General features: G+C 41.7%; 2 protein-coding genes across 3 annotated transcripts in view; one reads left to right on the forward strand and one right to left on the reverse strand.

Moving 5' to 3' along the window:
- Positions 1-2,042: 2,042 nt before the first annotated feature.
- LOC306784563 (ecto-ADP-ribosyltransferase 4-like) lies at positions 2,043-3,517 on the forward strand (the record flags this gene model as incomplete). Its single annotated transcript, XM_079278597.1, has 3 exons — positions 2,043-2,066; positions 2,423-3,128; positions 3,492-3,517. The coding sequence occupies 3 exons, from the start codon at positions 2,043-2,045 to the stop codon at positions 3,515-3,517; spliced, it is 756 nt and encodes a 251-aa protein (XP_079134723.1).
- Positions 3,518-4,935: 1,418 nt separating this feature from the next.
- The window catches only part of LOC306785198 (cytoplasmic phosphatidylinositol transfer protein 1-like), a 52,953-nt gene continuing 41,340 nt past the window's right edge, over positions 4,936-16,548 (reverse strand). The window contains exons 5-10 of one of the 2 annotated variants that reach the window (XM_079279446.1): positions 14,804-14,875; positions 10,829-10,924; positions 10,364-10,519; positions 10,039-10,102; positions 9,066-9,205; positions 8,457-8,595 (exon numbers count right to left, since the gene is read on the reverse strand). In XM_079279446.1, the coding sequence (XP_079135572.1) occupies positions 8,590-8,595; positions 9,066-9,205; positions 10,039-10,102; positions 10,364-10,519; positions 10,829-10,924; positions 14,804-14,875 (534 nt within the window). In that variant the 3' untranslated portion in view covers positions 8,457-8,589. Of the gene's footprint in view, positions 8,596-9,065; positions 9,206-10,038; positions 10,103-10,363; positions 10,520-10,828; positions 10,925-14,803; positions 14,876-16,548 lie in introns of both variants that reach the window. The other variant, XM_079279445.1, reaches the window with a different exon arrangement.

Genomic DNA, 16,548 nt, shown 5'->3' on the forward strand with positions numbered 1-16,548 from the left:
TGCTGTTGTACCTAAGACAAGAATACCTCAAAGCTAGGGTGAGTAATGTGTTACAGAAACATGCTTTGTTATATTTGTTTAAATTATCGTGACATCCCGACAGCAATCAATAAATCAAAAGCCCTGAAAGAAATGCTTGTTATCAGTGTGTTCAGCCTGTCTTATTCAATTTACACAGAAACATGAAGGGTCCACATGAAGCAATTCAACAAAAAATGAAGTTATCTTTAAAATCCCGATGATCATCATGGTGCCTGTTCTTAACGGAGCACAGAAGGATCTCTGCCCTCTCTGTAAATGATATGAGGTTTTGTGTTGTAATCTAGATTTGAAAGTAGTTTTAATTTTTGACTTATTTCAAATCGCCTCCTTTCAATCCCCATTTTTTTCTTACCATCTTTTCCTTACTTTTGTCTTTTTTTTCCCTCTATATTTATATAACCCTACAAATTGCTTTCCCAAAATGTGTGTGTGGTTGTTTTTTTTTAAAGTAATTTAGATTCACACTTCTTTGACCTCTTTTCTTAGATACTTATCAATAATAAGGTAAACATACTTTTTGTTTTGAGAGTAAGCAATGAAGAATTACCTCATAATCAACGAGTCAGCTGTTTACTGTGAACAGTCTGGCCTCTGATAACTGCGCTAACGAAGGGAAGATTTTTATTTCCTCATAACTTTTAAAAAACAAATTAAGAATTCTCTCGATGATGACGTGTCCACAACAGCACCCCTCTTTAATAACGGCTAACTCTGTATATCCCCAGAATAAGCATCAGCACCAGCAGAGCTCCCAGCACTGCAGCCACAAACCGCTGCTGCCTGCGTTTCACAAGGACCAAAGAAATGACCAACAGCAGTAAGCATACTGACATCATCCCAACACCGCTTGCATGCCAGTGTGTTAAAAAAAGCTCCAAAATACGTGTTTATTTGCCTTTGATTGAATTTGCAATTTAAATCTCTCCTTGGTACTTTGGTGCTCTGTAGCTTGTAAACCAGTGCCTATAGTGGCTGACATGCAGGAGATAAACGATCATCCATAATAAGGATCCACGTAATATTTACTTGTAGACTGATCCGTCAATACACATCCTCGTATTCTCCACCAACTGTGTATGGTATCTCGGTATCTGATTGTTTTTGGCTCACCTTTCCGAGGTGAGCTTCTCAGCAGCGAGATATTGCTTTGAAAGAGTAGATGCTTGGTTGTTTGCCAACAAAGAAGTTCCGGCTCACAGGGTTTACAAGTACGACCACACAGCACATACATTCGACTGCAACTTTGCTCAGAGGCTCCAGAGATAAAAAATGGATCTTATCTCGCCAGTGATGTTTGTGCAGTATTTAGCGAGAAGAAACACAAGCGTTTCTCTTTTCCTGGCCTGCAGCGTCGCCTCATATCATGTATGTATTTGTCAAGTGTAAATAAAAGGCTTGCCCCACACGGGCCGATGTCATTTCACTGCTTGCACTGCCAGGTGGAGGTTCCACATGTGGTAACACCTGTAAATCCTGTTTGGTAGCTTGCTCAGGTTAAAACAATTGTACGTCATCGGCTTGTAAAACACAAAACGTACTGACTGGAAAAGGTTGATGGCAGCTCCTCTCGTCACATCAAAGACAATACTTCATCATGGTGCTGCTCGGGATGTGGTAAGTTATAAGAACATAGCACATTGTTTTTAGACTTCTACTGTTTTCAAAATGTCATGCTTTGTTCCCACCAATACAGATTTTTATATGCATCAACTTTTATATTTTTGCAGATTGGAGAGTCAATGGTTAAAATAACTTTACTCTGCTGTTCCACGCCTTTATTTGTATTTAGATCAACTGCTCTCACAATAGAGTGATGTGATTGAGTTACACTCTTCTTCAGCAGATTCAACTGAAATGATATCTTTTGATGAAATGATATATGTTGCAGTACAGTGCTCAGTTCCAGTATCGGGGCCCTGCAGGTTTTTGTTCAACTCACATTCTCTCTGATCGCAGTACTTCTGGCTGAAACAACAGATTCCCTTTGTTCCAGATGCACCATGCCTTATGGGAGAGGCAAGCATGTCAGAGAAAAACTGTATCTGCGTGTGCCGTGACTTCTCTTGTTCTTCTGGTGGGACTGCTGGTGTTTGTTGTCGTATATCTGACGCTCAGCTGGCAGGATATTGTTGGAGAGGTATTTTTCGACTTATTTAACACGACATATTTGACATTTCTGATCACAAATGGTGTTTAAAAAAAACATGCATTTCTCGTTTTTAAGTATGCACTTTTGAAATAAGTCTTGCCATTACCTGTAATTGGTTTTTTTAAGGACTGTGCAAAAGAGGTTCCATCTTATTGTTGTTCATGTAGCGTATATCTCCATCTACTGGATGAATACTGAACAGCAAGTCTCTCATTTCAGCATTTCCTGCAGGGTCAGACCCATGACCTGGACGACGGTGTGTACGACGACTGCGGATCCAAAGCTACTGCTGTGACTGATAAAGCCATAATGCAGAAATGGGACACGCATACAAACTTTAGTCAAGCCTGGAGCGATGCAGAGCACAAAGCCAGAGAGCCTGCACACAAGTACATGGAGAAACATCACTCAATGGCCATATACATGTACACCAATAGTATGCTGCAACCTGTTAAGCAAGACCTAGAAGAAAGTACTGGAAAACGACAAAAGGAGACCTTTGAGGCCCGCTCCCTTTATTTGTCCCTAAGTGAAGCCGTTCAGATCCTGAAGCACAGTCAGGTGACATGTCTTCGGACATATTACAGAACAGAGACACTTTTAAATCTGAACATCTCTAACGAACTGATTCGCTTCAGTACCTTCGTGTTGGGGTCTGACGGGCAGAGCTTTGGAAGGGACGCTTCATGTTTCGAGGTGTTGACATGTTTCGGAGCTGACGTCACGCATTACTCAGCCCTGAAGCTAAACAGCCAGGTGCTGATTCCTCCCTATGAGGTTTTCAAAGTCACAGAAGCAGAGACGGATACACAGAGGTGTAAAGTCATCCACAGACTGAAGAGCAACCTGCACTGCGTTTATGACAGAGAGAGCAATAAGTTGCATCCAATATCTGCATTACCAGTGGATGGGTTTTGGCTGATTTTTGCCATCGCTGGTGTGATTATTGTATCTCTTTTGCTACCCTTTGTTATTGTGAAAGTGTTAGAAAACTATAAGAAAACTGCTGTTTACAGTGATTCATCTTTTCACAACGACACTAACTACCCAGGTCGTGTTGTCATTTAAAGGCTTAGGTTTCAGTTTTTTTTTTAAAAAGATGGTCCCATTGGCTATAGCGATCACATTTTGGCACAGTTCTACGAATTAAAACTTCATGTATAGGAAAAGAGAAAACAAATGTATATACACATAGGAAACGTTCAGAATTTTATGATGTAATATTTGCAAATGGTGTTTCAGACTTACTTGCCATGTTGTAATACACTTAACTCTGTTCCTCAATTAATTTCTGCTAAAGTTTCACGCTTGCTGCTGCTCAACTAGCAGCAATGTGTGTTTTGGTCTGAGGGATACAATGGCTGAACTGAGATCATAGCATGCATATGGAGACCTGGAATGGAAAATAGTGTCATAAACGAGTATTGGTCAAGTCAAAACATATCTGAATAGCAATCTGTAAGTCTGCTTGTTAATCGACAAGGTTTATTTCCCCTTTACCACCATTCATTTGATTAAAAAAAAAGTAAAATTTGAAAGGATTGTTAGTGTTTTTCAAGTCGAAAGAGTGTGTCGCAAGATGCGTTCACGAAACATTACAGGTGTGTCGTGGGTTTGAAGATGGGTGTGGTCCGACAAAATATGTTGACAGACAGACATGATCCCTTACATGTTGCCAGGTCACATCTAATCAAACCACACTCGCAGTGAAGAAGATTAGTTGAGTTTTTAAGTGTTTAACTCTTGATTACTTGTTCCAGAGGATGTTTTTTTCTTAACTAGAACTTTGACTGTTTATTTGGTCAAACCTTTGTTATAAAGAAGTACTTAATGGAGCAGTAGTTTTTCCATTTCTGAACAATTGTTAAGTTATAGTTAATCATTTTGATGTATTTGTACTTTACTTGGGTGTAATCATTGTATTCCATTCTATACTGCCACGTCTGAGAGAGAAATATTCATACTATATACACTCCACTTCATTTATCTACCTTAGTAACTCTGCAGATTCAGATTTTACATAAGACATTTATGCATATATGATCATCTTATAAAATATGCCTAGTTAAAGATGAAATTACCAAAACGTAATATAAATTGCTATACTTCAGCCCGATAATATATTAGTCCACAGAATGGGGCATGTTGAGTTTTATTTGGCGTTTTGTGTATACTACTTATACCTACAAGCTAAATATATTAGTACCTCTTCCAGCATTGACTTTACATTCTAGTTTAGCCAGTTATCCAACACAAATGGGAACCAGAAAACAAATGAGTCCAGAAATGACTTGAGGCTATGAGCTTTAAATAGTGTTTATGGTGAATTTATCCTTTAAATAGTTGGACAGGATGCATGTTGAGCTCAAACCCACCTTTTTAGGCTAGCGTTTGAGTAAAAATCCCATGTCCTAGACCTGCTCTTACAATATGTTAATTTTACATTTTTTCTCTGTGTATGTAATTTATTGACCCTATGGTCACATTGTTTTTTATGCTCAGTTTGTGATTTCATGTCTGTGAAAAGCACTCTATAAATACATTTAGTTATTATTATTATTATTAGATCAGCTGCTGGTAAAGAGGGCCAGTATAACATTTCAAAAGGCCACATGTACTAAGAATCAGTTACCTTCCAAACTGCACAGTATGGTTTCTTGGACAGAGCATACATAAGGGGTTAATGTCAAACATGCATGGTAAACAGAAAGAATGACACTGTTGTAATAGCTAGTAAAGTTTATTTTTTCCGTTTCAGCAAAAGTAAACAATAATTACAACAAAGAACCAAATGAACCTCAAAGGGAAGTAAAAATAGAACAAACACAATAATAGATAAAGTGGAAGAACAGAGCGACTTCCAGCAGCCGAACACGACCGGCACGCGTAGGACCGGTTTCACGAGGAAGGATTCACGTAGAACGCTGCAAAAGCCAGAACCGCATCTGATCTACAACAGCGAGTGAAATACACTGGCCGGTCACTGGCGTCACTCAGAGCAGTTCAGTACGGCTAACTCAGTGATCCAGGTCAGTGGGACAGGGCCCAGGTATCAGGAAGCAGTCTGGCCAAACGCAAACTGCAATAGAGGAGGAGGGAGCAAAAAGCTTGGGCCTTTAATCCAAAGAATAATGATAAACTAAGATTTTCCTTCAAACAATACAGCAACCACAAATTCAAAGTACAGCAGATTTACTACAAAGAACAGGAAAGTAAATCACCTCTTAATTACCATGGCAAGTAATGAGAAAGCAGCTACCCCACTAAAAGAAAAGCTTCATTTAGTTTTTACGTGTACAAACTATTTTGCCCTGCACGGTCACCAAACGCAACAGGAGAGTCAAAAGTGCACCACTGAGGATTCCTCAATTGACGAGAATAAACTGACATTCAGTATCCTCAGTAGACGACAATGACTTCATAAATAAAGACATTCCTAGATTTAAACAAACTTTTAATTTACATGTGAAGACTTCATCCTTATCGCACAAACACTGAATATCCTTCTGTCTATGTGAAATCTTTGAGCGTCAGTAATGCAACTTGAAACAAGTTTCAATGTAAGGAACCACATCAGTCACGAACGATAGTATTTACAATACTATGTTACTCTTTTAAACAGAGCACAGCTTAATGTCACACGATTGGGTATTATGTGCATTATTTTTAATAGTCAATGGTAGATCAAACATATCCCTGGATCTCTGTATTCCTGACAAAAGAGATGGTCCACATCAGAGTTGTATGTTTGATCTGTACATAATAAATCAATACAGAGGGCCGATAACGTTTTTATCCTCAAAGACAAAAGCTACAGATAAATCGCTACAGCTGTGCGTGTTTTTTTTTTTTTAACAGCAAGTGAGAAACTGTACATAATATTAACATTTTGTTATGGCAAGACCACTAAGGACTCTTCTGGAACTGCTCTCTTCGAAGTCACGATGCTGTATTACAGGACATTGGTCCAACAAACCCAACAAGACTGTTGTGTAACATTTCTTCATCGTCAAAGACCGGAAAGTGCAAAATGCATTTGCACTGTAAGGTTAGAAGTCATTTGATATGAAAGGGGGGGGGGGAATGCTCTAATTTCCTAAAATTAAAAAAGAGTTAACCCTGATACTCGAGTCTGATGATAGATTTGATCTGAATATCTTGTAGTTCAGCGACTATGTACTATGGAGCTGTAGCTCATTTCTATTGTTTGTTAAATGCAACATTTGAGACCCAAAACAGGCAAAGGAATGCAATGACATTTTTTGTTTCTGTAGATGAAATAGAGATTTTGGTTTACTCACTGGTAGGAGATAATAAAACAGTTGCATGCAGAGGCACGGAGTTGAAAAAGGCCTATATTCTCTGGGCATGCTTACGTTTCACTCAAAATCAGCTTTTTCCATCATACAAAATTAGTAAAGTTGGTTCACTTCCCCCCCCCCCCCCCATACAGTTGCATCACCAAATATACTGTACAAATCCATTCATTTACAGTATATACTTCACACAATATGTATATATGTTGTGAACATTCCATGCAGCATATAAAACCCTTTAAGTAATATCGGTGTGAAAAAGAGGGGGGTGGGTTCAAAGTATAAGTTGCCGTCCTTATGCATTAGTTTCTCCTTAAAAAGGTTTGAGATGGTAACTAGCAGTACAAGCCGAGCACAAATAACGGGCACTGCAAAGGATTTCCCCTTTTCCACCCCCACCAAAGCACCAGCTCAGTATAACCAACCAGCACTGGCAAAATTAAAAGTATCAGCGGTTCTGCAAATGCTATGCAGCCAACAACGCACATTCTCAAGTCAGCTTGATGCATGTGCCCCTCCTCTCCTCAAATCAAGCTTCAGGTACTCAAAGATCAGCAAATGTTTAAAAACTACCCAAATGGCCACGTTCCTACATATGGCAACATAATTTGCTGATTTTGATAAAATTGTCCAGCATTAGTTTCAGGCAACATTTTACTGTCTGTGTTTTTGTTGTTTTACTGACCGCTCAGTCAACTGGAGTAAGATATATGCAGTAATAAACTTGCAACGTATTCCATTGTAGAATCAGATCTTCATCATTGTCATGCTAAAACCGCAAGTGCAGATAAAACAGCTTACGGTACAACATTACTGCTGTTATGCAAACGTGCCAAGGTTTCCGATGTGTAAACATTCCAAGGGTTAAGTAGACTGGTACAGTACAAACAATAGTTGCTGTATTGTAATATCTGTGGAGGTATAAAAAGTGTCGGTTTGGCAATAAGTAGGGAGCGAACTGTACAGTAGCATCCCTGCCTTTAGTGTGAGCCAGGCAGAGTCTGGGAGACCTGAGGTGTAAACTATGATTGTACTGATCTTGCATCCGTTGTATAATTTGAGTTTGGGATTGAAAGGATGAGTGCAATCTGATCCACAGGCCTGCTCAGGAAACAGTCACTACGTGGGTCTGTTCTGAGGGTACTCGTCTGTCCTTCTGGTGTGTTAGTCTAATATAGTTCTACTGTAGTTTGTGAAGTTCTAATTTAGTAAATACAGCCATTTTACAAAGGACAATGTTTGTCAGGCATTCATTCGCACACATTGTCAAAACTAATAAACACCACCGGCTCTGTGGTGCTAAGGCAACTACTTCTTAGTTCAACAGCTTGAACGCAATCGGCATGTCTGATTGAAGAAAACGTAAGGAAACGCTAAAAACAAATTTATTCATATGCTGCTCAACAAAATAAAACTAAAGACGCACTTTGTTTTGATTCGACATCACAGGTGGTTGTGATATTAGATGAGACGTGTGGCTGGCTAGACTCACAGGCCAACTACAACAAGGTGGCTAAGCCTGCAGCTGCCTGGAAGGCATCAGTGACACCGATGTAGACTTCAATGGTGATCGTGACTGTTGTGTGTCCAGGTTTATGGCAAATCATTAGACATGGCTAGATAACTTGCATGTCTGGCCACTGGTGTTTGGAGGTTAGGCTAGTCTCATTGGGCTACTAAGACAATGGGGGTTGGGGGAATAAGTAAAGCACGGGGTGGGGGATGACATCCCGAGGTCCCTCTACTGCTTGTCCATCTCAGCAATATCAGTGTTGGAGGCGGGTGGTGTGGATGATTGGCGGTGGTTTGAAATGGGAAGTGGGCTCATGGAAGTGCCCTGGGGAACACCACTTGTGGCAGGGTCAGGAAGGGTGAGGGCTTCTGGAGCAGACTTTTTGCGGGGTCGGTCCTTGGCGACAGAGAGGGACTCGGGCGCATCAGTGGACATGGGGGTGGTGGGGGCACTGAGGGAACAGGAAGACAGGGGCGTCTCGCTGATTGAGATAGACGGCGGAAAAATCCCTATCTTCTGGTTGGTGGCCTCCTGGATGGTGCGCTCAAACTCTCTCACCTCATCCATCGTCATGTCTGGATTTTTAAAAAAAGAGATCAATTGAGACCAATGAGAGGCAGAATTGCAAAAGTAGATTTGTTTTACTCTTTGTAGATAATTGCAAAACACCAATAGACGGAAACTGAAGCTTTCCATAACTCCAAGTTATTATAAGAGTCACAGGCTCAAAACGCATCAATGTCAAAAATACATGCTTAAATTACCCATATTCAAAAAATATAATTTTCTCATCTGCTTGTTATTTAAATTACCAAGATACCAATATTTATGTTTCGTAGATAGCTTATCAAAACTTTAGAGAATCTTTAAAGACTTGAGTTATCATATTCTTTACATCATTTGTATACATCGTTTGTAGGTCCCCCTACATGAGTAGACGTCGGGGGACAGTTATATGCAACGTTATTCAGTCACCAACGCAGCAGGTCAAGTATGAGACACAGCTGGGGCAATGGCGTCAAGAAACAATGTAAACGACACATACGCTTGGTCCTGCTTGGGCCTCTTTGTCATCCAGTGAAGATGGGTTTGGGGTGGACTGCTCTTGCTGCTCATTGCAAACTTTAATGTTGGTTTGCTCATGCATTTGTTTCTCGTAATCCCGCACGTCATCAAAAGTCATATCTGAAAGAAGGGGGTCGAGATGTTGTGTAGTCGTCTAACGGGGCTCCGGTTGACATACATGTGGGGAAGGAGAGGATAAGTTGGCAAAGGTGCATTCCATGGGTGAGTAAAGCAGCGTTAAAGGATGATTCAAGCTTTTTAAAGTGAAAGCTTTAGGAGATAAAAAGGGCAGCTTCCCACGACCCAGAGAGTTTAAAAAGAGCCAACTAGACAAATCAGAGCCACACCAGGAGCGAGGGAGAAAGGAAGGTCAAGGATGTTTCAAGATCAGATAGAAGCAAGAACAATCCACACCCAAAGAAGAGGCTGAATGACTGGACGCTTCAGTAAGCAACACCTGTTCTCTGGGCTAAATCATTCAACATGTGAAAATATTTAGGAAGTATTTCAAGCATCCGGGCTGTTTGGAGTTGCGGTATAACGGTTAGTAGATGGTCTGTAGGAGAATGAGCGTGACTGGCAGCGACGGGGTTAGATGCAGGTGTAGTGATTTTTCATGCATACTGGTAAATAAAGAGTCACAAAACTGATTTATATAAATAAAGTAGGTACAAAAGCGCTAACATTTCAAAGAATAGTATTGACATAACACTTCAAGCAAGGTCGTATCCAACCACATACAAATACATGGAAAATGTAACGAGTTATGTATTCCCTAGCAGTTGATCACAATATAAGTCAATGAAAATGATTACTTTCACCTATATTCTTATACAAGAAATGTCTAGGCAATGCATTCATGATAACCTAATGTGAGTGAATGGTTGATGACTGAAATGTTGAAATGATGGAGTATGGAGAGAAGGACTGTAGCAAAGGGCTGATAGACCTACCAATCCACTCATCCACCCAAGCAAATGCCTGTCTGTGTCCCAGCAGCAGCACATCCCGAACCACCTGTAGCACAACGGTAAGAAAACGGTAACTCAGTATCTTTTTATAAATCAATGTTAGGTTTCAAAGCAAACAATTCAAGATTCAGGCTGTCGAAGGAAGTCATTGAGACCAAGACACCTGCATTTTTAATAATGAGCAAATAGTCTGGGCGACTGGGCCAAATAAGTAAATATAAAGATATATTTATGCAACTTAAAGCCAAGGTTCAACTAAACGTTTGACAAAAATGGCAAGACATTCATCCCATGGGCAACCTCTCACCTTGTGTACGTACTGCTCCACACGGGTCTGCAAACCCCACACCTCAAACTTGACGGTGACCAGTTTGTATGAGCACATGACGGGGTCCTGGGTGTCTCTCCAGCCCTCCTGAAGAATCCCCCGCGACGTCTTATCGGACTTAAAATAGCGCAAGTCCTGCAATGTGGTAAAAATGAACACACGCATGTTTATCGTTACAATAATAACCCAAAACCGTCGGGCATCTCTTCTGCACACCAGCAGAGTGGACCCTTAAATTACACGCATGACGGAATGCCAGTATACAGTTAAAGATACTCGAGAGAAAGGAACGTTCTCACTGGGAAATATTGGATGTAAAACAAGTGTCATGTTGTGATCCTACCGTTTCATCTCGATCACACTGCCTTACTGGAGCATTTCCAGATCCAACGCTACACTCGCACCTCTTTAGTAGTGTAGCCGTGAGCATCTGCACAAGCTCACCTCAGACTCTTTATAGTAGCGCTCGGGGATCTCATCGTAGGCGATGTCGACGAAACACACCTCCCTCTCCTGCTCCTTCAGCTCGTTGTCAAAGATCTGGAAGCAGAACGGATGGGTTTGCGAACGCTCACTGCCGCCTCTGCCTGCCAATCAGAGACGCCTCCTCACAAAAAAACACCTCCAAAATGTGTCTTTTCCCTGTTACATCATCACATTCGTGGCTGGCAAACCTGCCGTTCTGCTCGACTCCGAAGCTGGAAATGGTTCATAGTGTTACCAACACTTGACTGCATCTTGCCACTCTGTCCCCTCGCTGCTCAGCCAAAGACCAACACATGTTGTACTTGCTTCTATAACCATTAGGTGGTGCTCTGTGCCCATGTGTTGTATTGGTTACTGTGCCAAATGACAGTGCTGATTGCAATTACTGTGACACAGGTTAACACAGGTGTGCAACCTTCTTAGTTATTATGATTCTTATTCTTCATTAGTTGTCACAATGTGGATAATATGGACCTTACTAGACTAAATAAAGAAATAATTTTACAAAGTGCATGTATCAAGTATTCAATCCAGCCATGAGTCAGTTTTACATCATAATTATTTGTAGTTCTGCATTATAAATAGATACATTCTCCTAAGTATTTTACATAAACATTTTGTTTTATGCAGCTTTAGTTTTAACTATTTAGTCGATCAGTTGGTACATTTCTTCCCATCTTTCTTTGCCTCTCAACTGAATGTGAACTCTGTCTGCAGATACATATACTCCTCCCTTCTCTTCTCCACCTCCCCTCCAAGGGTGCATTCTGTCATTCACACTGCGGATGAGCACTGCTGGCACAATAAGGGTGATATGTCAGCATGGATGAGTGCAACCAAGCGACAGGAACGGAGACTGGATGAGCAGAGAGAGGGAGAGAAGAAGAAGAGGTGGATGAGAGGATCAATGGAAACAATGAAAAGGAGATGCCGTGGTGGTGGGGGGGGGGGGAGGCAGGAGCAACAGTGTAATAAGAGTAGAGGGAAGGAGTCACAGGGAGGGAGAGAAAAAAAGAGGGGAAGCAGTGGGGGAAACAGTGGAAATGACTGCAAAGACAAGCAAGGATGAGGAGGGAAGAAAGGTTATAGGATGAGAGAGGAAACATGGGCGTGTAATTAGAGATGTGAATGGAAAGCAAAGACATCTATAAAGAGCACGTACGCATGACTTTGCAAACCATAAACACATGAACTTGGAAGGGTCTCTGGTTTACTGAGAAATGTTCAAAGTAAAAAGTGAATTTTAGGGAAATCAGAGCTTTAAACAAAAGATCATAACACACTGAAACTGGGAAAATCTTAAATAACTTTACATTTTGATGATGCAAAATTACCTTAAATGCACACAACGTATGATATAGCATTCACAAGTGCCAATCAGTAACACATAATCTCGTTGTGACCAGTAAATAAGGCCATTCAGTGTCATTTTGAAAATGCCAGAATGACATAACCCAAAAAGACATTTATCCTCCGTTCCTACTTCTCCCACGACTAAAGTATCAATCTGGGCAATCCCACAGTCTACATACCCTGAGCTGCAACCCAATACACCGCTACATGCTAATGCTGTGCACTATTCTAGTGCGCGTGCCAGCATTTGTCAGTGTTCCTTTGCGAATACGCTACAAAGTCAAAACCCAGGTACAGTATGATCATTTCAGTACACTGCAGGACATTAGTCTTCAAATGCTCTGCAGCTAAGGCCCTGAAGGCTTAGTGATCACTGTCCAAATACAAAAATGGACTGGACCGCAATACGTTCGCCTCAAAAGGGAAAATACAAACTGACCAATCTCATCCATGACATGCCTGAGAGATCATCATCAGCTGGATTAAATTAGGCTCATAATATTTTTAGAAATAACACGTTTCCCAAGCGTTCGTATTTGGATGTTGGATGAACAGAAGAGATTCAGCATGTTACATGTTGAGGATGATGTCATCATTCATTGACAATTAATTAAACTACTGCAGTGCCAGTTCAGATTGTGCCTGTTCAGAGCAGCCCGATTGTTTGACCTCCAGCATTGCTGCTTGCAGCTTTTTTGAGACCCGCTCACACACACGAGAAAGTGTGAAGTGGAGTGGATGTACAGTGGTTGAGAAAAATCAAAAAAAGAAGGCCAGACAGACACTCCTTCCCATTTCAGTTAGAGATGTTATTTTAACAAATGGCTCTTTTGGGGGTTGTGATCTTGAATGGCCTTATAGAAAATCTAGGACAATGAGGAACGAGTTTCTTTTGCACGCAATTCCAAGGATTGTCATATTGGATCTCAGTGTACTTCACTAGTTTCAAGAGACAGGCACCCGTGCAGGTGTCTGGCTGGAACATGATCACCTTTTGTAACGATCGCTCACAACCATCTCTAATTTGGGCGTGGCTTTGAATGAGGATGACTGGTCATGTGTGACCAATGTATACATATATATTTTAAAAAGTGCTTTCTCATTCTGCCTGCAATGTAGTTCTGGAGTCCTTTGAAAGATTACAAGCGCAACATGGGCCTCAGGACACATGTTAAAGCTGAATGTGTGGGTAGGAGTGTGATCGCATTTGCGCACGCGTGTGTTCGACTGCACTGGATAGTACAGTGGAATTCCCTTCACTCGCTAAATTATTTCCTCCATCTTTGAAACCTTTCCACTCAGTAAGTCCTTGCTTTTCCAGATGTTCTTTAAGACGTACACAGTGTCGAGACACCCCGAGTGCACAGATGTACAGTATGTTACGCCATCAGGCTCCACACATGGGAAAACATGGCACTTGCTCAGAGAGAATGTTATGTAAAACACAGCGGCAGACATTTCACAGCACCCTTTATTGCAAATAGACCTCACATACTCGTTGTACAATGTGCATCAACATCTTCAGGCCAAACAAACAAGAAGCTTTGCATGTTTTATGACATGGTGCAGTGGTGTCATTGAGTCATTGATTTGAGAGAGCGTGTGTGTGTGTGTGCGTGCGTGCGTAGACAATAGATGCCGCTCTTATATCTCAGCTCATATGCACACATTTCTCAAACTTTCTGGCATCTAAAGTGCATTTGCCGTAGGCCATTTCTGTTAGATGTAATAAAAAAAAAAGTCTTGATTTGTCGCCTTGTCGCGTCAAACCAAACAAGCATCAATCCAAAACACCACCACATGTTTACCGCTTACTGACAGTCTGTCCATTTCTGTTTCCCTCTGCGCTTCATGTGTAAAGTACTCTGAAACATGATGCATGATCCTTAAACAATCACCACTGACAATTTGAAGTTAAAATATGAAGCCCACCATGATATATTTCAAGCAATTTGTTTGTTGCACACTGCCCCATCGTTCTTCTTCTTCCTCACTGTCCAGGCAGTGGCAGCCTTTCATTTGATGACTAATGCTCCTATAAACTGGAGAGTGGAGTAAAATATAGAGAAAGAAAGTGAGGAGGCCAACAGCCCAAATGAAATGAGCTGTCCAACAAGTGGAGCACTTCTTGGCAAACTCTCAGGGCCCATCGTATAGTTGGCATTACGACACAACGGGATTGCAAATGAGGGTCTGTGAGTTGCCAAATCTGCCCGGATGGTTTTAGTCATGTAGCCTTTGCAGAAGTTTGCCCATATGTCTGCTATGAGATCATTTGTGTTTTAAATTGGCCTATTGACGTCTGTATCACAGGGACATAAGGGAAGCAGCAGATTTATATTAAGCCGAGAGATTTGTATGCGAGTTACAGCCTGACTGATCCAATGAATAGGCCTATGGGCTGACAAGCTTATTGCAAAGATATCAGTTTCGGTGAATCGATCCGTCGCTCCTCCTGGATAGATAGTACTCGCACTCCTTGTCAGAGTACTGTTGAGGGACCAAAATCCCCAGAACCCCGACTTGAAGCTCTTATTACACACACACACACACACACACACACACAGAGAGTATACTCACATTGTCATTGCATCCTTTGTTGTCCTCATATTTTGTCTCTATGTGGATGGAGAACTTGGGCAAGAAGGAGCACTGTGGACAAGAGCACAGCTGTTGAACCACAATATAATATAGCTGTTATTGTTGCATTACCGCCTTTTAAAGCGTTTGAAGAGGAGATGTAGAAGTAGAGAACATGACTCTATATCCTCCTTCCCTCTTGGGGTAATGCAGAAAATGTTACTTGGTTTTGATTCATGTCTTAACTCTAGTTTAATGCACACAGCTGTCAAAATGGGCCACTTAGTAATATGCTTTGCTGTAGCTTCTTTCAAAAGACTCATGGATAAGCACACTTTTAAACCACTTTTATAGTATTTACACCGGCTGTGCAAGCAGCTGTTTGAACATTCCGTCTCTCCATGTTCTTCCTCACTGTATAGTGCAAAGCGCTCCATGTACATTTCTATCTCCGTCAAAATTGACAAAAGCCAAAAAGACTTGTGAATCTTTTGCCTCACAGCTAATCTTGGCATGGGTGTATCCACACTGACTCATGCATGGACATAAAACGCCCCCACACATATACAGACAATATCAAGCATAATGTCGCAGCAACATTGTCTTTCCTCTCATGTCCCTGCACCCTAAAGTGGCGTGACTCACGCACGGTCAGGGCAGTCATCGAAATCCTAAGTCCCATCATGAGGTTCAGACCCTCTGCGCATCTCAGCAACCTTCTCGCCCGCCCTCGCCTGCCTAACGGCATCCTGTTGGCCATTGGGGGCCACCCATGTACCACCGCTGATGCTACGTGAGCGTCGCTGTGCTGGGCGAGTGCATCTACGCCACGGGAGGTTTTGACGGGCACAGCGCTACAGGCCCGAGACCAGCCAGTGGAGTCTCATCGCGCCGATGCACGAGGGGCATGTTGGGGGCTGTAACGGCCACGGCACCTGCAGTAATGTCGAGTGCTACGACGCAACGACTGACGAGTGGACGGAGGTTTGTTCCTTGGATATTTCCCACAGTGCCGTGAGTTGCTGTGTGTTGTCCGGGCTCCCCAACATGGACGAGGACGTTTTCCCCCGTGAGTCCCTGTCGATTGGCAGTCTGCGGACTCAGAAGACTCTTCAGAACACTCCTGAACAGTGCCGTGGTGCCATCATCCACCCGGCAAGACGTAAAAGATTAAATAAGGAAATAAATATTTATTGTGCATTGAACTGCTGTTCCTCCAGAGATTTTCTTTTCAACTTTTCAGTTTCTGCAACTTCTAACTTTTATGTTCTGTGAGGGGGGTGCTGTGTTCCACCTGCAGACACACACGGGTTGATCCAGAGTGCATCATTGCAACATTAACGCCTTAATACGACAAATACGAATTGCTGTGTTTCATGCGTTCAGGTTTTCACATCGGCCACCGTATTTCTCCTACTCCCTTGGCACAGCTGGAAAAAGTTTAGCTGGTTGCAATCTGCATCCTCCCCGCTAGATGCCGGCAAATCTACCAAATGCACAGAGCACCTTTCAATGCATTGTATTCATATTTGAAATCACCTTGTTCTGAGAAGTCAAAAAATTGCCTTTCTGCAGTGTCATCAAAAACTAAATTGGTGTTACAGTATATCTAATATCAGTTGTCACATCATTTCAATACTCTTTTGTAGTACTCATCGGGTAAAGTACAGTCTAAATGAATGTTAATGTTGCGCCGTCTCTGCTGGATGTGTAAATGGGCGATTGCTTCAATAAGGCTATAATTG

Source organism: Melanostigma gelatinosum (assembly GCF_949748355.1).
Source record: "Melanostigma gelatinosum genome assembly, chromosome: 11".
In the NCBI taxonomy this organism is placed as follows: domain Eukaryota; kingdom Metazoa; phylum Chordata; class Actinopteri; order Perciformes; family Zoarcidae; genus Melanostigma; species Melanostigma gelatinosum.